Genomic DNA, 27532 nt, shown 5'->3' on the forward strand with positions numbered 1-27532 from the left:
TTTGATTTCAAAACAGTTTTATTATATAAAGATTGTTTTTTTTTAATATATATTTGGAACAGACCGGTGTTAAAGAGGTACATTCAGCTCAGAGGGTCAGCGCCTGAGGGTCCTGACACGGAGGACATGGCTGACTTTGTTTGTGCTGGACTCCAATCAGCACCACATCCTGACACTGCCACAGTGCTCAACCCTCAGGCAGTCTTACACCTTTCTTTTTTTGTACATTTTTAAACCCATTTTCTTATAAAATAAATAGCTTAGAAAAAAGGGTGCATTAAAAATACAGTCAACTGTTTTCCCCTTGTTTTCAGGCAAGTATGACAATCAAACAGTTATAAGCTGTGAAAATAGCATCTCTGATGTCATTTAAAGGTATTTGAAACATTGCAAGCAGGTCCCATTCACCCATCCCTATTCTGAGCTCCACACACACACGGAACTGGTGTATGTGTCCGCTGTGCACACATGCACCATGACTCAGACTAAGACGACTTTATCTCAGAATGTCACAGCTAAATGGCTGTGTAACCCGGACATTTCCAAATAAATCTTTCGATCAAATGAAATAAAAATACAATATAGAGCTTTCACGTATATTCTTTTCTGAAAATAGCAAGTAATGACAGTATTAGAAAGTGCTCATAGGCTAACTGAAATCTGGGCTTAAGATGCTCGGCATCATGACACAGTCAGAGGTCTAACACGCGCCACCGCTCTCACAGTAATGCACATGTAAGCTGGTTTAAATCGGGTTAAGCTGCAACGGGGCACAACGCCTTCTAGATCTGAATGGTTTCAAAACATGACCTAATTTTTGTAAAAAAAAAAAATAAATAAAAAAAATAAAATTTAAAAACAACCCCATGCCAAAATTGGTTCTCCATGCCCACTTTGGGCTACTAGCAAATACATACAAACATAAATAGTCATTCAGCATCTATTAAAGGGCGTATTGAGATTTGACCTCATGCACCGTTCTAACTTTCAACCGACTGAGGAAAAAGTGTGAAGCGCTGATCGAACAGCTATCCCTGCTCTCAAACATCCAACGAACCCAGCATGTGGGATTACACAGGCTAAACTTACTGTTCCTGATGATAAAAAGATATGCGTCCATAAAAATATAACATTTGTGACTAAAACTACTTCAATAAATATGTCAACTTGATTCACACAGTCGAGGGGGGGATTGACAATGATCGAGAAAGTGACTGAAACGATGGCGCAAAGAAAGTATGGAATGTATGAAGAAGCGCAAAGTAGGAAGGGTAGAACAAAGGAGCCAAAGACAATCGCTATGCTCATGTTTGAAGACGAAAAATAACAATAAAAAGAGTGGAAACTAACCCCGTGCCGCTACAGAGAGAACGCTCTGGCCACTCTGTTCGAATATGTGCTGGTTTAAAAGTTCACCTTGGTCTGTCTCACAAAAAACCACATACATACACCATCCCATGTGCAGGGCTGGCTACAGACAGCAGGCACACCAGAAGACTTTTTTTGGTTTTCCAGCAAATGCTCGACAGAAATACACGTCCACTTATTAACAAGTAGTAATCCATAGTCCCATGTCTCAAGTGATCCCTGCGTCATTAGAAATGATGATCTGCAGCCAAATTTATAATGGAGAACTAAAGAAAGAGCTTACACACTTTAAAATATGCTTCCTGACCCCCCCTACACACACACACACACAACAGGAAACACATGCACACCTCTCGCTTAACTCAAGTGGACACACAGCGTGTTGTTGAAAGGCAGATCTGTAAACCAATAGGGTCAGGACCATCAGTATAGCATGTTCGAGAAATCCCACAATCTTGAACATCTGACACTAGCTAAACTAAAACCTGGAAGAAGGAGAAGGAAAAAAAAACTGCTGGGATGACTGCGTGGGAATGTGGCACTGGTGACAGACGTGGTGGATAGGACATGGGACATCGTGGTCGAAAAGTGGCACATGCTGTGAGGACCAGCGACACAGTGTGCATGTGTGAAGTCATACAAGAAAGAGAAAAGGATGAACAGGAGAGAAATAAGAGCCGGAGTGCTGCCAGACTGCGGGATCCAGGCCTGGTATGAGAAGGCTTTGTTGGTTTGATTCTTGTTTTCTTTTGGTTGCTCCCATTTTCTTTCGGTTTTTGACCAGGCAGGAGGACATGCAGCCAGTATAGCTCACGGTTCTTTCCCTCCAGGCTTTTCCATGTTCTTCAGTAGCGTTCTTTCAGAAGCTTGTAGGACAATGCTGTGATGGTGGTGATCTGTAGTAAGAACAGAAACACACAGCGTGACACGTCATTCCTACGCAGGGCATGAGTTTCCGAGCTGAACTACCACCGACAATATTCACATCAAACATCGGAATGCGGGGTTGGGTAATGGGATCTCAGTGACTTTGCCGCGACTTGGTGGTTGGTGCCAGATAGGCTGGTTTAAGTATTTCAGAAACTGCAGATGTCCTGGGATTTTCATGCAAAAAACAGTCAAATAGAATGGTGTGGGGGGGAGAAAAATAAAAAATTCTGAAATAAATTTGTGGTTGATGAGAGGGGTCAGCAGAGACTGGCCAGACTGGTTCGAGCTGACAAGAATGCTAAAGTAACTCAAATAATCACTCTTTACAACTGTGGTGAGCAGAAAAGCATCTCAGAAAACACAGCACATCAAACTGTAAGGGGATGGGTTACAACAGCAGAAGCCCACCCCTCAGGTTCCACTCGTTAGCCAAGAACAGGAATCTGAGGCTACAGTTAAAGATTTTTCTGGTCTTCTGCTCTGGTAGTTCATCTACCTCAAGGTTCAGTGGGCATTTTGAGATGTTTTTCTACTCATCACTTTTGTAAAGAATAGCTATTTGAGTAACCGCAGCCTTCCCGTCAGCTGGAACCAGTCTGGCCATTCTCCTCTGACCTCTCTCATCAACAAGGTGTGAGATTATATATAGAATTGTATACTTTATTTATTTATTGCATCATTCTGTGTAAACTCAATTTCTGAAATACTCAAACCAGCCCATGTGGCAACGACAACCATGCCACTGAGCAGAGGTATGGGTGTTCCTAGTAAAATGGCCAGAGGATTATTTAATGTATTGCTGTAAACTGAGAATTGTTTAAATGTTTAACTTGTGTTCATTTACAACACACAGCAACCGTGGTAATGTTTCAAGTCAAAGTTTGGAGGAAAAAAAAAAGGAAAAAGAAAGAAAACCACTTTTTAAAAATGTATTTAAAAAGTCAGGTGGAAACAGTATGACCTACAAAGATAACACAAATAAAATTATATATATATATAATATATATATATATATATATATATATATATATATATATATATATATATATATATATATATATATATATATATAAAATTTATTTATTTATTAAATCACCAGCATCCCAAATCAAAACAACACGTGAAGTTAATCATTGATCCAAATGATTCAGTTTGTTTATACTTTATTGGAAGTGATTAGAGTATTACTTGAGTTTTGATTTGATTTTCTTAGCCAGGCTCTGGGTCTGAGGTCTGCGGACATTGTGCTCATTTGGTTTTTGTTTCAAAATGTTTTAAAAAAAAAAAAAAAAAAAAAATTAAAAAACTGATTTTTCTACCTTAGACCAACCAACAAAATTTAAACACAAATAAAAACATTTTAAGAAAAAAAAAAAAAAATACAATAACCTGGCTGAATAAGTGTACACTACTCTTAACTAATATTTAACCCTAACCTAGAAACCCAGTCCCAGGTGAAAAGCAGCAGCCTCATAGCGTGATGCTGCCACCATCATGTTTCAGCATGGGTATGGGTGATCAGCTGTCTTCTTTTAGCATCAAACTCCCTGAAATTTTCCTTCTCGTCACTCCATCAATATTTGAGTGCTGTCCTGCCCTTGGTAATGCTCCATTTTCTCCATTTGTTGATGTTCTTCACAGTGTTCCATAGAATATCTAATGTCTTTGGAAATTTTTGTGTATCTCTGCCCTAATTGATACATTTTGACACGGAGATCCTGCACATACTTCGTAAGCTCTTGTAGACCATGGCTTCAGCAGTCAAACAAAACTAATAAGATACGAAACAGCTGATCTTGATTTGGGGTCAATTTTACTGATGACAGGTACACGATAAACACTTCTGACCATGAGTTTGAATGTGACTGGTTAATTCCGAGCACAGTCACATGACTCGTTACGAAAAGGGCACTTATCGAACTAGGTTATTGTAAATTTGTGCATTTTTCTTCACTTGAATTTTGTTGGTTGCTAGATCACAGTAAAAGAAAAAGATCTGCCATGATTTATCTTCGTTTCCACTGTACAGAAATAAAATTAAATAGCTGTTTTCCCCCCTCTCATTTTGAAACAAAAACAAAAAAACGAATGAGCACAACATACACGGACCTGCTGAGAGCTGATCGTTGGCATCATCGGCCATCGATCATCAGTTCCATCGATTTACCTGGCTGTATGAAGGAGGGTGTCCTCGAACAGCTGAGAAGGACAGAAAAGCGGATTTAATGCTGGTGAGTGAGCCATGCATAGTTTCATCTATAGCTGACGCAAATCACCATGCACACATTCACAGCAGGCAGAAGCACATGTGTAACACATATTCAGGGTGCAAAGTTTCCGTTAAAGGCCAAGTTTCTGCAACCAAATACACCACACACTGACCAGGATTAGGCAGGTTAGGTATCGCAGGGATGACTCATGCAACACGGAAATGAAACAAACAAAAAGAAGACAAATTCCAACCCACATTCAAACACTAACATCACGCACAAGGCCACTGACGCACACAAAGTATATAAGTATAAATCGGCAAAGTATATACATATATGAATGACACAGGACACACACACACACATACACACACACATACACACACACATATACACACACATATACACACACATATACACACACATATACACACACATATACACACACATATACACACACACACACACACACACACATATACACACACATATACACACACACACAGAGTGAGAGAGAGAGATAAACCCTGACCACAGAAAAGATTCCCAGACCAACATAGCTGAACAGGGTTTAGTTAGTTATAAATCACATATTAGTCAAGTACCCAATCACAGGGAATTTTCCAATAGAACAGGCAAGAGCTTTTTCGATAGAAGGGATTTCTCTAGAAGGTTGAAAGGAACATTCTGCTTAACCTGCCAAAGATTTCATTTCAGATCCCACCTTAAGCCTAAGCCTTCAATTTAATTCAATTTTTGTTTCTAAGAGTGAGAGGTATACTTTACCTGAGATAATGGCAAAACTAATGTAAGAGAATTTCGCTGAATCCAGATGTAAGATACATGTTAAAACGTATCTACAGATGCTGTTCCTAGGGCTGGGCGATATGGACCAAAAATCATATCTGTGTTTTGAGGCTGAGTTGCGATACACGATAAATATTATCAATATATATTATCTATCTATCCATCTATCTATCTATCTATCTATCGATACACACACACATTTTTCTGTATTTTCTACGAAGTGGGCTAAACGTTCAGTTGTAAGTTAAAGTCACATGCGTGATGTCGCAGGCACTTTTATTAAAACGGACTGCGTTCGGTATAAAATGCCTGTTTGGAAATATACAGTAGCACAATGTATCAACATGTAAATGAAAAACTGTATAAAATAAATAGCCTATATTAAACAGAAATAGGCCCATCTCTGAGAATGCGCCTTTAGTTGATTTCAACGATAACAGACTGATTAAAACGGTACAATTACAGGTTCCACTGTTGCAACAGGGCGCATATCTATAGCGCTGTATGGCCACCGACTTGGTTATATCGTGCCACTTGGTACTGTTCTTTTCATAATGCACAGCACGGGTAAATGAAGCTCGCAAGGTAGTTTGTTTCGAGGAGGCAGAAGACTTTCCGGGCAGTGACGGCTTCGTGTGTGGGGTTGCTGCAGCAGCAGCGTGAAGTTTAACGCACTCTTCGTATTGCAGTTTATGGCGCTGTTGTAAATGCTGGACGAGATTTTAAATTTTAAAATGTCCTCTACAGACGACAATTGTTTTGCTGCTCATCTGATCTTTTAAATCGGAACCATTGCCACATAATTGAATATCTAGCTTGAAAATTTATCGATATACCGCCCAGCCCAGCTGTTCTCTTCAATTTTACAATGTGTAATTTCACTTGCAGTGATAAAAACCATGTATTTTCACCCAAACAACACTAGCTGATGAGGTGAAGGTTGTAAGTACAGGAATTTACCAGAAGACATGACTGACCGCCCGGTTAGTTTAGGGCGATAAAAAGGGCTGTGATTGGTAGGTCTGGTACCTGTTCATATGACAGTATTGGACTCGTCTGAAAAGGTTCTCATGAGCAGAGGCCTGGCTGAAGACCGGGAGGACTGGCTGCCCCCCGCACCCGAGAGAGACGGCTTCTTCTGAAAGGGTGGGGAGTGTATAAGACACTTAGGACACCATGGAATAAATGTATATGCGTGTTTGTAAAGTTTAACCATGACATACAACCACACACACACACACACACACAAAAAACAACAGTTTGTTGGCTATAATGGCAATGCTATAGTTCTTATTAGTCTGATAAACAAAACCTTACACATCCTTTTCACTGCTTCCACCCACTGACCCCGACAGTCAGAATTAAAACCCGATGTTATACACTCTGGATGGGTGCAAGCATGCAAGCCAGGCTAATCATGAAGTGCTTCCCCATGAAACAAGCTTGGGTTTTAAAAAAATTATTGTTAAAAAAGTAATTATTTTATTATTTAAAATAAATTAACATTTAAAAATGTATTTAAAATAAATGTTTACATTTAAACTTTTTTTTTTTTAAGCATGGAGGGAAGTTAGTGATGCGTGTTCGCCAGGACCTAAACACAATGCTATTACCTTTACAAAACACACTACTTACTGTAACTAATATCAACACCAGATGTCGGGAACCTTTTCAGCTGGCAGAACCATAAAAGCCCCCCAAAAAACCAAACGTTTTATTTAAAGAGCCAGAGAAAATTTAGCGCATCTTTTAACGTTTTTATATGCTTATTCGCATTATTATAGTTATTATATTTACTATTATTGCATAATTATTAAAGTGGTAATATAATAAAGGCCATTTTCACATTTGTCATGTTCTTCATCCAACAGCCTACACTTCAGCTAATAGGCCTGTAGGTGGCACTTGCACATCAAATGCTAAAATCCATCAATACAAAATGCAGTTAAAGCTTGCAGCAACCGAGACAAACTGCAGATCCACAAATACAAAATTGTCTTCCTATTCGGACTGGAAAGAACGATACTCGTCGTCTTTTTTCTTTTAGCCAGTTCACCTTTGGTAAAAAAAAAAAGAAAAACGAGAACAGACAGTGGCTACTGTAATATATATATATATATATATATATATATATATATATATATATATATATATATATATATATATATATATATATATATATATATATATATATATATATATAGACTTATTCCATAACTGTAACCTGCATCGATATTGGAACAAAAACAAATCTGAAATTTCTCCATTGAAAAATGTGACTAACGATTGTCAGAAGCAGTGAAAAGAAGGCTTTTGCATGATGTGTAAGATGAGGAATTAAGGTTTCATATCCTGACACAGTCTGACCTGTTCATAATTTAAGGCATGTAAATTATACCACCTTGATAGCAATAAAGCAGTTCAAACTAAAACACCAGTGTGGGTTTCAACCAACACATACACACAAACTCTGTAACGTTCAATGCACACACTCTTGATGACCCACAGTAGCTGTGTATAGAACAGTGTAGACTTGGCTCACACATGCAGGTATAATCTGTGCATATGCATGCTGTGTTCACCTGATTGGGCATGCACAGACAAAGCGAGTGACTGGGGAACAGGCAGCTGAGAGAACTCTCACACACACACACTGCAGCATTCTCACAGTGGCGAGCACAGGCTAACCAAAAGGACATCCATCCATCACAGAGGGCCTGAGCATGAACCCATGGAATTCCTTTGAATTCATTCTACACACACCCAAAAACAACCAGCATTCGAGCTTGAAGAGAAGCCCATCAAGCGTTCCTCTCGGGAATAAATGCACCAAGCACCAGCCCAAGAGACACTCTGGACTACACACCCCAACAAATGAGGGGGAGACAAAGACAAGTATGGGGAGAAGGCAGGCAGAACACAGGGGGAAGAAACGAACATAAAACACAAAGAGCAGACCAAGAGACCTCAGTCACTCCAGGAAAAGCTGTGAGTGCTGGTAGTCTGCGACAGCATGAAGATAGTGGAGGTCCCAGAGGAAGGAAGCCGCTGCTTCTTCTACAGCACCAAAACAGACAGGAGGGAATTAGAAGGAAGGAAGGAAGGAGAGAGAGTGAGAGAGATCAAATAACAAAGAAAGGTCATAGGAAAAAGTAATAGACAAAGTAAGGACAGTGAAAGAAAGAAAGAAAAAGAGAGGGGGAGGTAAAAGTAGGGAGGAAAGGAAAAAAAGGGTCAAAAGTTTCAATTTAATTGTGTTTGGGAAATTCGAAATTAAACAGGAACTAAAAGTAAAAGGGCAAGTTTAAAAAAGAAAAAAAAAGGGCCATATCTGGCCTACAGTTTCCTGTACATGCAGAACCATCACACCATCCTCGATAAGAAACCTGTAAAATATCATCAATAAGATTTACAGCTTCATCACAATTGAGAACCTGTGATGGAATCAAATCAAAAGCATCTGAGAGGTCAGGGAATGTGACAGAGGAATTAAACATAAATCAATCAATAAAATGGGGCATTATTCATAGTAAGTTATAATAGTGAGGAAAGCTTGGTGTGTGCATTTGGGTAGCGTAACTCTTACTAACTCCACACAAGATCTTCAGGTTTATACTGTACCATGGTGCTGCTGAACTCTGTAATATCTTTCGCCAGAATCCGTCAACGAATTTTCTACAGCTACTGACATTAGTCCTAGGCTCAAAGCAAAACTCGGGTTTACATTAGTGTGCTTTTGCTAATACATTATTGTTTCATTAAAGTAGCATGTAATTTACTTGGACTTGTAGGACATGCCACATAATCTAACGTGCCACATAATCTAATAATCTAATTTGATCAGCTAATGCTGATCAAATTAAAATGTGTGCTGTTATTTAACAAATAAAAACATTTTAGCGTTCATATGGTGGCATTTTTTATAAGGAGATGATCATTTAACATTATGAAAGGAGTCTGGGGTGTCAGCATCAGCCGAGAGTTTTCCACCATAGGCAACTATTCAGAACAGACGACTGTGTGTTTTTTTGCCTAAACATTAAGGGAGAGAAACTGTTTACAGCCGCTATAACTAACTTGCTGGTAAATTGCTGCGGTGTAAGACGTAAAAAAGATGTAAAATAAATAAATAAATAAATAAATAAATAAATTCAGGGCTTGCCGTTACATAATATTCAACTTCAAAGTGGTAACACATCACCACACATTGTCGTTGATTATTTTCCTATAACAGCACACCAGGTCATGTTTTATCCTTTACTTAATGGAATTAATCGCAGCTTACGGCTAAATTGAGAACATTGCGTCTCAGAAATGTCTCATATACAGAAATAGATAATGTGCCTCTCAATGTTGATAGAAACACAAGTGGATACACTGGCACAAAACAAAACAAAACAAAAAAAAACAAAAAAAAAACCAACCTGCATGTGTTGTACCATCAGGAAATGGTGAGATGAAAGATGTGATTATTTATGAGGTTAATATTGTATGACAATTTCATACAAGTAGTGTTAAATTATACGAGTCTAATAATCCGATTCAGTGATGGGTTAATTGATTCGTTTGTGAATTATGTAAATTATCACTTGGACTGCATATGCCATTTCTCAATGGTTGGCCATTTTAGTCGACATGCTTGAAGAGGCTGGAAAGGCTGTGTGTGAGGGAGCAGATCGACCCCATATGCGCACCTCCAGCCTCAGATCAAATCAGGCCTGGAGATGTCGCTAATTAGCAAATGGTCACTTTTTAAAAGGGTTCTGCGGGTAAGTCTTAGTTTGTTTACGAGTTTATATCAGTTACAGTGCGGCTCACTCTGCGTTCGTTAGATGGATCGTGACAAGAGAAGACGACGCAGAAGAAGAGAGATGCTTAAAATTATTCAGAATTTCTGGTGCTTGGGCTGACTGCTCCGTGATGAAAAGAAAGAAGATCAAGAGAGAGAATTTATAAAAATAAAAAAAAAAAACCACAACAAAGGGGAAAATAGGGCAAATGGAATTCCAGTTCATGATGGATGTTCAACGTTGTATAGAAAAGAAGAACATAATGAGATGTGCAGAGGATGGATGAGAGAGAAGTCTTAAAGACTGGACTGGGAAAAGATGAAAACTGAATGTGGTTATGAAAGGGGGAAACTGAAAGAGGGAAGTACCTGTTGAGTGCGCGGGCCTTTGGGCTTACGCAGGACTGCCAAAAGGATTTCAGGAAGAAGACTGAGTACGATGAGGAGGATGATGACCAGCCAGGCCGACACCGAGCTAAGCAGGTTAGCGAAGACAAAGTACATCCGTTGCTGTCTCAGGAATGGCCTAGGAGAGAAAACAGGAAGTGGATGGGAGCATGATGGCACAAGTATTCTGTTATACATCACAATTCAACAAGCATACTATTGGACAAATATTACTACCCCTGCGTTCATTAGGAATACTACCTATATATAGCCGACACTCATGCTGCTGCTACTGAGGAGTCATTTTGATCAGTAAAGCAATATTGTTTAACATCAAGATAATATTAAAAGGACATGATATAAGGTCAGGTAGTTAGCGTGACGTGCTAATAGTTAATATCAGCATAAACCCATATCCTATAGAAATCAGGTTGAAACGCTCAGCACTAAAAGAGATTAAGCTTTATAGTGCTTTCCACATTCACTCACCAGATTATGCCTCCATAGAAGAAACTGAAGAACACATAGAATGCCAGCGAGCCCCAGATCACAAAATGGTTGATCCACGTCCAGTGCCGTGTGTCCATGGCCAGCTGAAAGAGAACGAGTACGCAGAAAACCGGTCACGTACAACTCATTCTAATATACACAGACAAATCCAAACTGATCGAAATAATCCAACAGATGTTTGCTCGTTTCCTGTGCTCACCTTTAGTGTGACGGTAAAAACAAGGACTGTAAAAACGGTTGTTCCATAGGACCAATTCCCAAACACCTGGCAAGAGAGAACAGAAAAGTGAAGATAAACGGACCATGCCGTCGCTGTACGTGGCTTGAAGAACTGTCGGAGTAGCCAGAAATGATGCTGACCTGGCCGTTGTCCTGCAGTGCTGGGTTGGTGTACAGACATTTGACACCAAAGAAGAAGAGCAGCCCCTGGAAAATCCCCAATACGGTCCAGTACAGGAAGGGACCCCAACGTAACATAGCGTTCTTTGCTATCTCCCTATAGAAAGGGTGAAGACAATAATTTAGAGAAGAAGAAAACTGAACCCTGTACATAAACTATAAACTTACAATATCAAGTCTAAGTCTAGTTTAAGGAAACTGGACTCTGTCTATCATGCAGCGTTATGCTTTGTTTGATACTCATCACTGTATACTATATGAATCATTGGCATGGATATCTTTGCATTATAGGAGGAAACTGCACATGCATATGTTCATTGCTAAGGCACTTCTAGGTAAATTGCCCTCTTATATTTATAATCTCAACTTTTTATACAAACAGTTATTGTACTAGATCTCAAATCACACATTCGGTTAAAAGTCCCAAAGGTATACTCAGAATTTGGAAAACATGCTTTTTCTTTTAATGCTCCCTAGGCCTGGAACGATCTGCAAAATGTAGTTAAACTAGCGATATTGACACCTCCGAGTACTTTTAAACAGCTTTTGCAAAGGAGTGTTGTAAATGCTTTTCCTCTTATTAGTTGTTTTCAAGGGGTATAGTTTTCTGTGTGAAACTCCATGTGCTGCCGTCGGGACAGACGGACAGACAGAGTCCATAACATAATCGACTCTGAAACATGCTCATAATCTTGGGAGATGACATGCTACTCTTAAGCATTAAAAAAGTCCTTTATAAATAATTTAGACCAGAACAAAAGTGTAGCTTGTTATTCAGAGCTCAGAAGAAACTACTGAGTTATTCGCTTAACTTCGCTCGAGTTGGACGTGAGTTGTACGAGTGAGCCGTGAACAGAGGCATGTCTCAGCTACGCACAATCCTGAACAGAATTTTTTAGAATAAAACGATAAACTACATTTTAGTTAAAGTGAGCCCCAGCCATAGCAGATGACCGCACGGTCCGCTTATCCGTTAAACGATGGGCATTACAGCTTTCTTTAGGTGTACAAATGAACCATTTACCAATTCAAAATGAAGCAAAATTTGTCAGTGACTGTTTTTATTTCACCTCTAGAGGATGCTCTCGTACTATATAATGACAGAGAATCCTTCACAGATGCTCCTTCAACGGACGCAACCGGAAAAAACTAATCAGTGTAGAATTTACCGCTAAAAGATAGTTCTAGCAATCTGCTAATGGTTCCATCAGTATGGCTAATGTTAAAGAATTATCCAAGTGTCTGTATATGAGCTGATGTAAAGCCAGTGCTGCTTTAGACTCATTTAAAAGTATGGAAGGGGTATTGTTCCCTGTTACACAGTGTGAGAAGCTATGCTGATCTGACGTCACTTGGTAAACAGGGAGTGAACCGCTAGTTGAGAAGACTTTCACGAGGCGGGGAACTATAAGCTGCAACCTGAACGCAGTGTATTGCCGTAGCGTTAATCGAGTTGCCGACGCAAGTATCAAAATCTGCAAGTGACTGCTTGTTTGAGCCCTTTTTTTTTTTTAAATTAACTGTAGTTGATAATTTTATGTGGTTCATAAACTAAAAGATTTAGTCTTTAATATGTTCCAGCATATTAAGAGGGCACAGTCAGCTAACAATTTATCCATCACAACACACTGCCACGAGCTTAACTGGGAACTGTACTATTATGCAACAATAAAAAAAAACCTCATTTTAAATATAAAGACAATAGCATGTAAAAAGAAGCAAACATTGTGTCTTACTTGTAGAGAGTGGCGTTATGTAGCAGGACCTCAACGGCTTTGTGCTGCTCCAGCAGACTGTATGCCAGGATGGGCATGGAGGTAAAGCAGATGTTGTACATCGTCAGATAGGCTGCATCATACAGGGGCTGGAGAGGGCAGGATGGCAAGGCGTGGCACCAGGGGTTAATTCAACACATAGGAAAGCGTATATGATGTGCACGCAGACACACACACACAAATATTACCATAAACATAGAAAGGCAACTCCACAGCAAGAGTAAAGACTCTGGCTGTGTGGCCACTTGCAAAGCATACTTTTTTTTCACTACCACCATTAAACTCACTGTAAGCTGATGCATAATGCCTCACTTAATATTACTGTCCGAGCATGTGAATGCAGTTTCCATCTCCAATTATTCAATCCTAGTATCATGGATGAGTCAAAGGACCAAACTAGAAAATGACAGCAGCAAAAAATAAATAAATAAAATTGAGGTTAAATATTGAATGTGTTAACATTAACTTTGGCAGCTTTGAGATAAACATATGATCATCTGCTAGAATTGCTGACAGGTTTTTGTTAGCTATTTATTGAAGCCTAGTAAGGCCAAAGAACAATTCAAAAAGTCAACTGAGGAAATGATCTTTTTGAAGAAACCCAAAAGCATTTTGGTGTTCTTAAAGCAGTCCAGAGACATTACATGCATCCCACCACAATCACTAGGGCCAGAGAGAGAAGGAAATAACAGAAGGGGGAAGTACAGACAGGAAGTGGCTTTTCCCAGAATGCCCACCTGCTGAGAGCAACCGCAGAAGAACTGGTACAGGAACTGAGGTAAAATGAAACAGAGGTTCTGAGGACAAAAGTAGAGAAATATAAACATCTTCTCAGGACAAAACAATAAACCATGACGTGTGTTACACAATGAACGGTCTACTTCTTTCGCCTACCTTGTAGAAGAAGTACTGCACGAGGTGGGCGATACGGACGTAGTAGAAGTGGCCATGCACCAACAATAGCTTCTTTAAGTGTTTCAGTTTCGGGATGGCATAGTCACTGTTTCTAACCGCTTGCCGCCCCTCTTTACCCTTTATACCTGCAAGAAAAGAAGAAACTCTGGCTTCACTGCTGCAGCGTCCAGTGTAAAATTTTAGCAGTGCAGAGCTTACAGAGCTTACAAACTGCAGTTGTGTCATCATATACATCTTATACATATTATTAGCTTGTAAGTATTTATGTATTGCTTTTCATAGAAGCAAAAAAAGCACGGAATAAACTACAGTCCTAAATGAATACTATATATTATATATATTATATATAATAATATATATTCTAGTGTGTGTCTGTGTGTATTGGGTTCTTTTCAGTTTTATATAATTGGATAAACAGTTGTGTTTTCGTCTTGAGTTTATATTTGTAACACTCAGTTTGGGGATTTTATTTTAAATAAAAAAATTAATTTAAAAAAAGTACTGAAAGTTTGCCCTCCCCATCCGGTTAATCGAAAAAATAATCGACCAACTAATTATGAAAATCGTTAGTTGCAGCCCTTATCCACACATACACTAGATAAATACCAGGGGTGGACAAATGATTAAATGTATGAAAGCTCAAATATGCTCACACAGTACTATGTTTTGGTTGCCGGGAAACCTACTAACATAATGTAATAATGCACTGTATGGACAGCAAGATTGCTAGTTAAATGCGATTAACACAGTAAAGGCATTAATATATACGAAGGGGATCAAACAAGTGTATGATCATTATCTCTGAACATATAAGACAAGTTTTTAATGTAACACATTGTCTTTGTGAGCTCAACGAGTCTGGGGCTAGTGATTTGTAGAACTTACCGATGCCCACATGAGCCTCCAGGATCATACTGACATCATTGGCACCGTCTCCAATGGACAGGGTGATGGGAGAGCCTTTAGAATTCTTCACCATTTTGACTATCTGCAAAGTTTAATGCAAATACATGTATACAGTGTTTTCAGCATTCAACACCCCCCCAACTCAAAAGACCTATTGAACTGAGACCCGGTGCATGTGTGTGTGTGTGCGTGCGTGCGTGTGCGTGTGTGCGCGCGCGCTACATGTCAGACCTGCGCCTTTTGCAGTGGTGCCATGCGGCAGCAGAGCACAGCTGTACAGTTCTGGCAGATCTGCAGGAAGAGGCTCTTGTAGCGGCTGGAGTTTGCATCAGGAGATGTGTTCATTACTAACGACAGTGTGGCTCCATCTATGATGAAGCCATATTCCTGATTGGACGTGGACCAGCTCCTGAGCGACACACACACACACGCATAAGGTTAAAAAAAAAGTTTCAAAAGGACACTTTAAAATACTGGATAAAATGCATCTGGATAACAATCACTCCAGCACTGACTGTGCATGCATACACAAACCCTTCAGAAAAGCGTAATCGGTGTGGCATCGCCTTATATATTTCTGATTAGAACACCTTTATTTTAAGCGGTTGTAGCTTTGAATGTTTTATATAGTTGTGTATTTACATGTTTTTTTTTTTTTTGACATAAAACAATCGCCCATAAACTTTATTTTAAGTGGGTGTTGAGTAAATAGGTTTTTTTTTTTATTTATTCATTCACTAGAAATCAAATGTGTTTAAAGGATCATCTGTGCTAATACATACAAACGTACACCAAACATGCAGTAGATAGATATGAGATAAAAAAAATGTATGGATTATTCTTTTAAAACATCAGTGTGTATTAAAATATCTTTTAGCTGCTTTCAAAACATGCCATACGCATTAAACCTTTCACTTAGATTTATTTACTGCGCACCATAAATTGTCATGCCACAGTCTGGCTTGTCCTTTCAGGCATCGCTATAGCATGGCGAAAAAAAACAAGGTAGTTTGTAGGCTGAAATTGTTCCATCTCAGACATTCATAAACCAAAACAAAAAGCTATGGGTCAGCTGTTAGGATTAACGGCCTAATTCTTTTGTTTGTGATTCATACAGGAACTTAATCTCCAATGTTTTCCCTGCAGTTCCACAGTGAAACCCAGTTTAAACTGGACTATTGCAGTGCACTACTCTTGAGCCCCCCAGCCAGCTCCATCAAACCCCTTCAGATGATTCAGAATGCAGCAGCACGCCTCGTCCTCAACCGGCCCAAGAGAACCCATATCACACCCCTTTTCATCTCCCTCCACTGGCTTCCTGTAGCCGCCCGTATCAAATTCTAGGCCTTGACGCTCACGTACAAGACCTTGTCTGGAACAGTACCCTCCTACCTCAACTCTCTCCTGAAGGCCTACGTTCCCTCACGCAATCTGCCATCGACCGACTTTTAGTAGTGCGTACTCAGCGTGTCGCTAGGTCCCTTTCCAGAACCTTCACACTAACTGTCCCTCAGTGGTGGAATGAACTTCCAACCTCAATCCGGACCGCTGAATCTGTCACTATCTTCAAAAAACAGCTGAAGACCCACCTCTTCCGTGATCACCTAGCCAACCCCTACTTTTTTTTTTTTAAATAACACCTCTACTCTGCGCACTTTGTTTTTCTAAAACTCAATTAAAAGATCTCGTTTGGTAGCACTACTTATATTGTATTGTTCTCCGCTTGATATATCGCTTTGCTTGTATTGCCTCATTTGTAAGTCGCTTTGGATGAAAGCGTCTGCTAAATGAATAAATGTAAACCAAGATGTCTTTAGTGAGACCTGGTGATTCCAGCTTTGATGGGTGCTGCGTCCTGCACTGCCCTCTTATGGTACTCCAGAAGGAGCTCATGGAGTCTTTCCTCTCGACTCCTCTCTGCGTCGTCCAGTGTGCGCACGGTCAGCTCCAGCAGCTCTGTGCCGCTCTGGAATAGGCGGCAGGCGTAGCATGTGGACTTTGCCGTCTCCATCTTGTCTCCAGTCAGAACCCACACTTTCATCCCAGCTCCATGTAGGGCTTCCATTGTCTCTGCAGCTTCCTCCTGCAATCTGAGACAACAAGCGAGAAATACTCAACACTTTTGGAGACAAAAGGCAGGTTTGGGGAAGCGCATATGACAGTTATGGCTGAATATAGCGTGGAACAGTATTATGAACTCAAGATCACGTTTTTCATTACGTCACGGGAGGGATGTGCGATATCTTATGGTTTGCGATATACCGGTAGAAATTCTCCCCACAATAAGAATGAATCTTCCTGTGATTATACCAATAAAGCCTAGTTGATGATGTATTTCTGTGTGCGAGCCATTCACAGCTCTAATGCAGAGCGAAAACAAGTACAGCAGAAGGTGGACGTGAAGCTGAGGAGGAGTTCATCGCTAAATGAGGAGCTACCCCTACAATCTGGATCTGGTTCAGTGACAGAAAATCAGTTTTACTTTTAGATCAACGTTTATGTTTTTGAGGCTCTCGAGATCACAGCTATCACTCATAGCCAAAAACAGTGGCGGACAATACTATATTTATATCGTCACTGATATCATTCTCGCAATAAAACTCCAGAAAATATCGTGATATAGTTTTAAGTCCATATCACCCATCCCTACATCATAGTTACATCACATTTTTACATATGCAAAAGATGACATCATTAAATGACCAGTAAACCCGCAGCAGCTCTTACTAACTTTATTATTGGTTTGGGTTTAAAAAAAAAAATAAATAAATAAAAAAAATAAAAATAAAAAAAAACATTAAGACTATCAATCTAAGCCTTCAGTTGTTGATCAAAACAATTTTTAAAAAATGCATTTTGTACTTTATACCGATTTATTTAACAGGAAACTCTTAGTGGAACCAAACCTTGTGGCACATTTTAAATGGACTGGGCATAGAAGTAATATTTATTTCATGATATTTTCTAAAACAGGATGCCTTCATGGGACCCTGCTCGTATTTGTACATATTTGACCTGATTGTTGGATGAAATGGGACAGCCTAATTCGAACACAGGCTAAAGTTCCTCAACTCTGTGAAAAGATTACTGTTTTGCTGATGACTGAGGGCGCAGAGTCTAACTAGTATACTATTAACAGCCTGGTATGCACATCAGGACACTGACCTGTCCTCAGCTGCAGTGCACACTGGGACACTGACCTGTCCTCTACTGCTGTAGCTCCAATCAGGCTCATGCCAGTCTCCACCTGGTTATACACAGCTGTGAGCTTGTCCTCACGGTCCTGCAGAGCCAGTCGAGCTTCCCTTAGACTTGCGTCTGCTGCAGCATACTCCTCTGGGCTCAGCTGCTTATAGGCCACACACAGGGTCCTGTAGCCCTCCTACTCACACACACACACACAAACACATACGTGTTTGGTGTTTTACAGGGTCTTTCAGAGTTTTTCCACTACCTCTACATTTAATACAGCGGGAAAAGTTAAGCGCAAGGTTACCGTAGCGTTGCGCTCAACGTGCCTGCGGATTTTGTCCACCTCATCTGGCCTAACTCTCGGAAAGATAGAGGAATCTGCCCCTTTGCAAAAAAGCAGCGTCTCACCTGAATACACAAACACAAAGAACGGAACAATCCTTCAGACTTGCTTCAAGTTCAAAAGGTAAAAGAAATAATTAACGCATTAACTTACCTATCTTGGACTTGACTATGACGCTCATTCTCCGCCGCACAGGGTCAAAGTTGAGCACATGAAGCAACTCGTATCTGTGCAATTCAATAAAAGGAAAGGATAAAAGACCATGAACTTCCTTTATCGCACGCCGTCCCTTAAAAGCGGCACAGGGTGCTCACCACATAGCACAACAGAGATCGTGAGCGTAACTGTGAATCAGCCTTATAAAATATATTTAACAAAATGACATGCAAATGTCATTACATAGGCTAGAACTGTTTATTTATTTATTTATTTATTTTGCCAGTTTCTAACCGTGCCTCAAATCATGTTGCGTAAGGAGACTGTTCAAGCAATACAGTAAATACAGTCCGCCTGCTTAAACCAAGAAAACTAAATGCGCTTTTCACACTTTCATAGCTATAGATAGATAAGATACAGCTTAAATCACTTCAGTCTGTTATCAGATACTGGCTGACAAAATGTCACATTATCAGACAAGAGCGTTCAGACACGCCGTAAAGACGGCAGTGGACAAACTTATACTATGTTTACACCGACCTAATGAAAAGTTGCTAATAACAAGAAACGTAGTCAACAGAAGGTCAGCGTTTACTTCCTTTTCGATGTTAGTCGAGTGACAAAGAGACGACAAATGAGGGTCGTGTTTTAATTCTTTACATTGTGCCAGCAATGATCCCCTCCAACCTTGGCAAAACCATGTCTTTATGGACCTCGCTGTGTACAGAGGTTTTGTAAGGCTGGAACAGGTTTGGACCCCTTAGTTCCAAGGATGTGAAATTATAACGCCACAGCAATACGAGGCGTCCTATAAAGTTGTGTTCTTCTAACTTTCTGGGAACAGTTTGGGGAGGAACCACATGTGGGTGTGATGCTCAGATGTCCAATTATTTTTGGCCAGATCTTATAGTGTATGTGCAAATAAAAGGAAATTATTTCAGTTCAGGAAAACCTTTTGAACAGGACGATCGGTGTAAATTGTTATTTGTTCACGTTTTTTTTCTTCTTTCATTTAGTACTGCCCTTCAGATGCTAAATAAAATTTGTCTTCTTTGTATGGGAGACATGTAACTAACAATTCACACTGATCATCCTGTTCAAAGGTTTACATCCCCCGGCTCTTAATGTATCGTGTTACCTTCTTGAGCATCAGTGAATGTTTGCACCTTATGTAATAGTCGTGTACGAGTCCCTCAGTTGTCCTAAGTGTGAAAAGATGGATCTCAAAATCATATAGCCACCGTTGGAAATGGGCCAAATATGCAGAAGATGCTGGAAAAGCAAAGAATGTGCAGGAAAACCTGGAGGCTTTTTCTGAAGAACAGTGGGCAGATTAACTGCTCAGGACAAACAAGGCACTCATGAACAACTATCAAAAAATATAAAAACAGTCGTGGATGATCCAGGTAACACACACAATATTAAGGATCAAGGGTGTGTAAACTTTTGAACGGGGTCATTTTAATAAATTCAGCTATTATCTTGTCTTGCGGACTATATGTAAACTTGTGTTATGTGAAATAGCTTATTCAAGACAGTACTAAATAAACAACATGGGATTTTTATGATCCCTCTTATTTCAGATTCTGCAAGGGGTATGCAAACTTTTCAGCACAACTGAGATATTATATATAGACACACATGCATGCACGTGCGCACACACGAATAGAAAATGTCAAAATGAAACTACTGAAGGGGTTTCCCCTGGCGTCCCCACAATAAAGACATCATTTCCTGGTTTCACCGCACTCTGCTCTCATGCCGTGCTGCATCTGTTCGACCCCATCAAATTAGGAAACTGCTTTACAGATTAACGGTGAAATTCTTTAGAGCAAGATAACAGACTGCTCAGACAAATATATGGTCAAATCACAGCAGGACCAAGAGGTCAAGGGGAGAACGTAATGAATCAGTAACAAGAAGCTATGATTCTGGTAGAATTTAACTCCTTATTCTCCCGGGATCCTCCCGAGCAAGTTCATGCTCACATGCTAATAACTATACAGTACTATAGTTTTTACTGTCATTACTAAATAATATATAGTAGTGACTGATCTATATGCTTTCAGATGAATAACTGAATAAGAAGTTTTAATTTAAAAAAAAGTGTTAAGAAAGCATATTTCCAGAGATGCTTGTTGAGTTTTGAACTGCTTTAAATAAATAAATAAATAAAGAAAGAAAGATTTCTAAAATAGACTAAAGTATGCCTATATAACACAAATGTTAAAATAAAACAGTGTTTGACAGTCAGGATGAGTGACAGGTTTTTACTTTGAGTGAGAGGAATACAACCCCTGGCAAAAATGATGGAATCACCACACCTGGAGGATTGCTTTTTTACTTTGTAGTAAATAAACAAAAATCACAGATATGACACAAAACACATTTTGCTTAATAGCTGAACATTCTGGCTTCATGAAACATCTCAAACTAATTCAATGAAATTATTTTAATTAAATGGCGTATTGTTTTTTCCAGATCAAGCAGAGGAAAAAATGATGGAATCACTCCATGTTTGGGGGGGGGGGGGGGGGGGGGGGGTAAATAAATAAATAAATAAATAAATAAATAAAAATAATAATAATAATAATGGAATCCTCTTGTAATTTGCATTTCTAAAACAAATCCCAGCACAAGTCTAAAAATGCTAAATTAGCCTGCAGTTAAAAGGGAGTGTTTACAGACCTTAGGAACCATGGACCCAACAAGAGAGCTGTCAATTGAAACAACGGAAAGGATTATAAAACTCTAAAAGGATTAAAAATCAAAAATTAAAAGACATCGGTTGTTCCCAGGCAGCTGTGTGTAAAATTTGGTGCGAGTATAAACAAAATGGGAAGGTTATAATAGGAAAACCTCCGGGTAGACCAAGGAAGACGCGTCAGGATAGAAAACTCAAAGCGATACGCCTAGAAAACAGAAAATGCACAACAAAACAAATGAGAAACAAATGGACGGAAACGAGAGTCAATGCTTGTGACAGAACTGTACGAAATCGGCTGAATGGAATGGGATTCAGGATAGAAAAGCCAGATGAAAACCAGCACTAACACCTAAACAGAAGAAAACAAGGTTACAGTTGGACGAAGAGACGCAATCGATCATGGGGTGTGGATGATTTGATGAAAGTGATATTCAGTGATGAATCACGAATCTACATCAGCCAAGGAGATGATGCTGGAACTTCTGTCTGGTGCCGTTCTAATGAAACGTATAAAGATAACTGCCTGAAGAAAGCAATCAAACTTCCCCACTCGTTTATGATACGAGGTCGTATGTCAGGATCAGTGGAGACCTCAACAGTCACCACACAGGTGTACGTTGAAATTTTGGACACTTTTCTCGTTCCATTGATAGAAATTAGGTTTGTCGATGATGAAGTCATTTTTTTAGGGTGATCATGCAGCTTGCCACAGAGCAAAGAGTGTTAAAGCTTTTCGTCAGGAAAGGCCGATCAACTCGACGGATCTCAATCCCGTTGAAAATTCATAGTGGAAATTAAACAAATTGCAAAGCTGATCTGTCAAAGTTGGAACCAGCTTTACGGAAAAATATCATTTTTCATTAGTGAAGACCATGCCTCAAAGAATTCAGGCCCTCGTAAAACCCCGACGAGAAGCGACCAAGTACTAATTGTGATTTTTTTGTTTGTTTGCTTGTTGATGATTCCATAATGTTTTCCTATATGCCATTAATTAAAGTATATGCCATGAATTAAACTTTTCATTTAATTTGTTGGAGGAATGTTTCATGAAGCCAGAATGATCAGCTATGAAACAAAAACCTGTTTGTGATTTGTTTATTTTCTAAGAAGTTTATAAAAAAAAAAAAAAAAAAAAAAAAAAAAAAAAGCAGCTGGGTGAACATGTGGCGATTCCATAATTGTTGTATGGTTTGGAAGTGGAGCAGAGTCTGAACTCTCTCGGCTTCAGCGCTGTGGCTGTAGTATTTCTGTGGAGGGAACGAATAGCACTTACTCTTCGACGTCATTTTGCCTGTTTTTTATCTTCATCGTTTTACTGTCCAAACCCATGAAGGTGAACCCGTGCCTGAGAAAGAGAGAAAAGAGTTATTACATTGGTACACTTAACGCCGATGACCCATGAACAAGGGTGAAGAACGCTGGCTTACGTCATGGCTCCTTTAACTAAAGCGACCTCATCAGGGGAAGACGCAATGTATCCCGTCTGTTCGGCCTGCTCGGTGTATCCTCCATCCAGCCCATCTATTTGGTCCGTGTCGATCTCGTCCGGCCCCGCCTCCTTCACCTGCACTGTGTGACACAGACACAGAGCCCGCAGGAAAAGCTCTTCCTTCTCCTGCAAGAGACAGAGAGAGAAAGGACAACTAAAACACTGAGTACATGCAGGACACATGCATCATAAGGACACCACTGGGATGAATGCTCCCAAAACACTCCAGAAGTTGTGGTGCATGGTATGGAAAAAGACATAAATAAATAAATTTCCCCAGAGCCAATACCAAGTCAATCAGCCGAAACGTCCTCTATGAACACCTTAATGGTGCATTTGTGTAGAAATGATCCTAGACTTTAGACTCTACTTTCAAAGATATCTAAGAAATATTGTGATTGACAATATTGTCATGAAATGAGTATGGCTAGTTTCTGGTTGTTTCAGGCTTATGTTCAGATTTTTCCTGTGCTGAAATTAGCCTCACCCCCTGACCAAAGCAGAGCCATGCAGCTTTCCTGCTTTTTTTTCTCTGAGAAGCAAATCATAAGGCATACAAAGTTGCCACAGAAGGGGTGGGGTTGTTGGGGGGGTCCAGGGGAAAGCTTGTTCATGGGGCAGTGGTAGCTACTGCCAAGCTGCCTCTGCTGGGCCCATGAGCAGGGCCCTTAACCCTCAACTGCTTAGATGTATAAATAAAATAAATAGTCAGTCTGGATATGGACGTCTGCCAAATGCCATAAATGTAAACATTTTCATTGCCATTCTAATTCACCATGCAGGCAGATCTACACAATAATACAGTGAAACACCTATAACTGTACAGTATGAGGAATGGAGAGTAGCTCACAAGCCCAGCCTTCTGATGCAGCATGTTCATTGGCCCATCTGTCACACAGAACCCATCCACCTCACTCCTGGACTCTGTGTTTTTATACTGGAAGCCATCGATACAGCACTCGATAAACTCCATGTTGTTCTGGGTCAGCGTCCCCGTCTTGTCCGTGAAAACGTACTCCACCTGCAAACAACAGAAAAGGACAAACGGGCCGATGTCAACGTGAGGCCATACGCTCTACACTAGAGGTGTACGTAAGCGTATATATACTTGCTCCCAAAGGAAATCTGACCAATCCTGAAGCTTTCAAATCCCTATTATAGTTCGAAGTACTCCAATACTCCTTTTTTGGGAGCGTAGAGATCGCTTTAATATTTGTAAACAAAAAGAGTTGTACACTCAAATTCTACATGCTACACACACTTATACCGATCAGTATATACTGTATCAACAGCCAAAATTAACACCTTAGCAAATGAACTACTGGTTTATAAGTATCCATCGAGAATTTTATTTAGGAATCGTACGGACATGTTATACATGTACTATTATTATTGCTATTCAGCTAAACTAATGCTTCAAATGGTGTACAAAAGTCTCTTAGTACTGACAACGTTTTGTTTCATGGTTACAACATCGGGGACGTTGTTGTAGTCACGAAAGCAGACATGCTTTTGTAAGCGGAACAAGTTCGATAACTAAATGTCCTAAACTCCTCAGTAAGAACGCAACTGATGTAACGCTACAATAGCATGCACACCACCACATTTTAGAAAACAAACTCCAAGTCATTAAAATGATTCTTTTCAGGATATCACAACACAATACCAGTGTTTTTTGTTTTTTTGACTGCTGATTGTTCCATCACAGGAAGGACTCCCAATGCTTGAATTACATATTGCTGCATTGCATTCTAGTTATTGTAGCGTTTGGTTGAAAACAAAAATCATGAATTCAGCTAAACCTTGGACAGTAAAGATTCAGTCATATGTGCAACAGAATACTAAATACCATGATAAATGACAACTGGAATTTAATGTTGTTTTTTTTTTATACTGGAATATACTACTTTAAGACTAGACCAATCACTGCATTCAGTACCTACTGCATTCAATTCAATACCTACTGCTCAGCTGTTGATACAGTATATACTGATCGGTATAAGTGTGTGTAGCATTAATGCAATCCAGACGTACAACGTCCGCCATGTTGGCACTGTCATGTGACCTACAACTTAAAAATAGCTGACACGCTGCCTTCCACTGTTACTGATTCCGACAGATCTCCGCAGCAGTCCAACTGCCTTATGGGACAGCGCAGTTTCCATGGGTTCCATACTGCAGAATCTCAGGGGAAGCCTACAGTTTTATGAATACTGAGAATTCGGATATACTACTCCTTCGGCGTACAGCTTTTCACCTACTCTATAGTAGGGTAGTAGATATCTGGATGCAGCCAGAAAGTAGTCTAGTAAAGCATCACCCAGTTTAGATTAAACTAGAGATGCACCGATACTAAATTTCTCAGCAGATACCGATAACCGATTATTCAGAGTGATATCCGATACCGATAGTTCTGCCTTTTATTCCTTCTTTTAAATTAATAATAATTAATTCCACAATTCTAAAAGAAATACAAATAAAACATTATTCTCTCCATTTCAGCAAGTTGTTTCATAGTAACTGGTCTCATAAACAGAAAACACATTACTCAAATTAACATTAACACATGAACTAAATTCTGAAGATTAAAGTAAGATTTTTTAATGTATTGAATGTTATTAATTCATATTAACATCGACTGAATTCTAAAAAAACTCCTGTTAGTCTCACATTCACTCACCACAAACACAAGCATTTCCACTTCATCACTGAATATGATGATATATAATATCAACTTTTTTTTTTTTTACATATTAAACATTAACTGGATATGAAATACACTACTCTACAAATATATTTTTCTGTGCAATATATACTTTTTTATCAAGTCATCTTCATTTAAATCTTTCAACTGTGTACTGGTGCTGTAATTCAGCTCGAGCAACGCAGCAAAAAAATTTAATTAGACTCGACGCTGAAACTCCCGCTTCACTGCTGCTCACTTCCGGTGTAAAATTTTAGCAGTGCAGAGATAACAGAATTTACAAACTGCAGTTTTGTCGTCATTCCACACAACAGACATCATCTTTACACACAGCACGAAAGCGATGTGTTTTCCTACCCTCTTATGATCGACAGGATATAATCCGCCTTGATCATCGGCCGATGGCCCATAGCGTGAAAAATAGCCTTTTATGCACCGGTGCATCTCTAGATTAAATATCCGCCTAAGAATTTGTGACGGAGTAGTTTTTCAGGGATTCTTTAAATCAACATTTTCATTCATTCTTTCATTCAATAACATAAAAAGTTAAACAACTGGTACAGCTGTTTCCAATCAGTAAGTGGTTACAGTGACATTGGGATTAAGTGCATATGCTAGTAGTACATCACCGTATTGATGATCTTGATATCTGGCTCAGCCCTAACGCTCTCAACCCTCTGAATACCAGCCACAAAAAAATAAAAAAAAAAATAAAACGTATCTGTGACAAAGTGACTGATTACTGCTGGAGAATAACGGTCTCTCAGCTAAAACCATTTATTGAACTGAACAGTCTGGACTGGAGAGGGCAAATAACGTCATCTCAAAATTTATTATAGATTTAAAACCACATTATTTTCCGACTTTACAAGATCTCATCAGCTTCTACGACCAAACGTGCAGAACTGACACCGGAACTTTGTATATTAGGTAACAGACAACGTGTATGTCATTACCTTAAGCAATTCTTTGAAAGACTGGTCACATATTACACCCAATTACACACTGTATTTAAAAAATAAATAAATAATAATAAACCTGTTGGTTTAGACCTTGAGCCCTTGGAAATTCTCACCTGACCGAGCTCTTCGTTGAGGTCAGAGGTATTAACCAGCGCTCCTTCCTGAATCTCTGGGTCAAAGAAATCCTTATCCCATTTGATAAATAAGGAACCCAGGAACTTCTGCATCTCCACAGTGACGTACATGGATACAGGGATGATGAAGTTGAAGAGCACCATGAAGGAGAGGAAGTCTGTAAACATCTTCAGATACTACAAAATAAATGTAAAAATAAATTAATAAAGTGGACGAGAAAAATGCAACAACAACAACGAGGAAAAGAAAAAAAAAAGTTATAATAATATATGGCAGGACAGCTGGGACTTACCAAATAAGTATCCTTCTCCTTCTGGGTTTCCTGGTTGTACCAGGCACTGTCAGGTCCTTCTCGGTTCTGCCAGATGTGCTTCAGCGTGGTGCATACCACTGCTTTACTGACCAGGATGGACAGATAGACCAGCAGGAAAGCATTGATGGACCTGTTAAGAGAAACGCACAAAAGTAAGAGCATTCGGGACCCTGCCGTCTGTTCGGCCGTGCCGACTTCTTCACCATTCACTTACTTCTCTACAGCTGAGCGCTTCTGCGACTTTCCCTGGTAGTTGAGAGCCATTTTTGTTTCCATGCCCGTGTACACCGCTACACCTGGGAACAGGTACAGCACGCGTGAAGTTAATCCTCCTATTCTTTTTGCTAATTAACATGATCTGTTAACCTTAGTCCATGTCTTCTGAGCTTAATTTTAAGCAATATAACCAATATTTACAGGAATGCATTGCATCTATAGACTAAGGTAGATGTGTGTGATGGGTTTATTTCATATCATACCCGCAAGCTAAATGATCTAAACGTATTCACACATTCAATCTGGGTTTTGAAAAATC

The 27532-nt window shown here is 39.5% G+C and overlaps 1 protein-coding gene across 9 annotated transcripts in view; it reads right to left on the reverse strand.

Annotated features, from left to right (window-relative positions):
- Window positions 1-27532, reverse strand: part of atp11c (ATPase phospholipid transporting 11C) — a 78796-nt gene continuing 51264 nt past the window's right edge. Inside the window, exons 10-31 of one of the 9 annotated variants that reach the window (XM_053682411.1) lie at window positions 27212-27293; window positions 26977-27127; window positions 26663-26860; window positions 23734-23904; window positions 22822-23009; window positions 22668-22739; window positions 18685-18758; window positions 18493-18596; window positions 18197-18378; window positions 16820-17086; window positions 15228-15405; window positions 14976-15078; window positions 14070-14215; window positions 13913-13972; window positions 13137-13264; window positions 11362-11497; window positions 11201-11266; window positions 10981-11084; window positions 10474-10630; window positions 6345-6450; window positions 4466-4497; window positions 1-2264 (exon numbers count right to left, since the gene is read on the reverse strand). In XM_053682411.1, coding sequence (XP_053538386.1) covers window positions 6349-6450; window positions 10474-10630; window positions 10981-11084; window positions 11201-11266; window positions 11362-11497; window positions 13137-13264; window positions 13913-13972; window positions 14070-14215; window positions 14976-15078; window positions 15228-15405; window positions 16820-17086; window positions 18197-18378; window positions 18493-18596; window positions 18685-18758; window positions 22668-22739; window positions 22822-23009; window positions 23734-23904; window positions 26663-26860; window positions 26977-27127; window positions 27212-27293 — 2669 coding nt within the window. In that variant the 3' untranslated portion in view covers window positions 1-2264; window positions 4466-4497; window positions 6345-6348. Of the gene's footprint in view, window positions 2265-4407; window positions 4498-6344; window positions 6454-7522; window positions 8373-10473; window positions 10631-10980; window positions 11085-11200; window positions 11267-11361; window positions 11498-13136; window positions 13265-13912; window positions 13973-14069; window positions 14216-14975; window positions 15079-15227; window positions 15406-16819; window positions 17087-18196; window positions 18379-18492; window positions 18597-18684; window positions 18759-22667; window positions 22740-22821; window positions 23010-23733; window positions 23905-26662; window positions 26861-26976; window positions 27128-27211; window positions 27294-27532 lie in introns of those variants that run through there. The other 8 variants (XM_017474174.2, XR_001813382.1, XM_017474175.1 and 5 more) reach the window with 8 other exon arrangements.

This window comes from Ictalurus punctatus, chromosome 8, assembly GCF_001660625.3.
Source record: "Ictalurus punctatus breed USDA103 chromosome 8, Coco_2.0, whole genome shotgun sequence".
Classification (NCBI taxonomy): domain Eukaryota; kingdom Metazoa; phylum Chordata; class Actinopteri; order Siluriformes; family Ictaluridae; genus Ictalurus; species Ictalurus punctatus.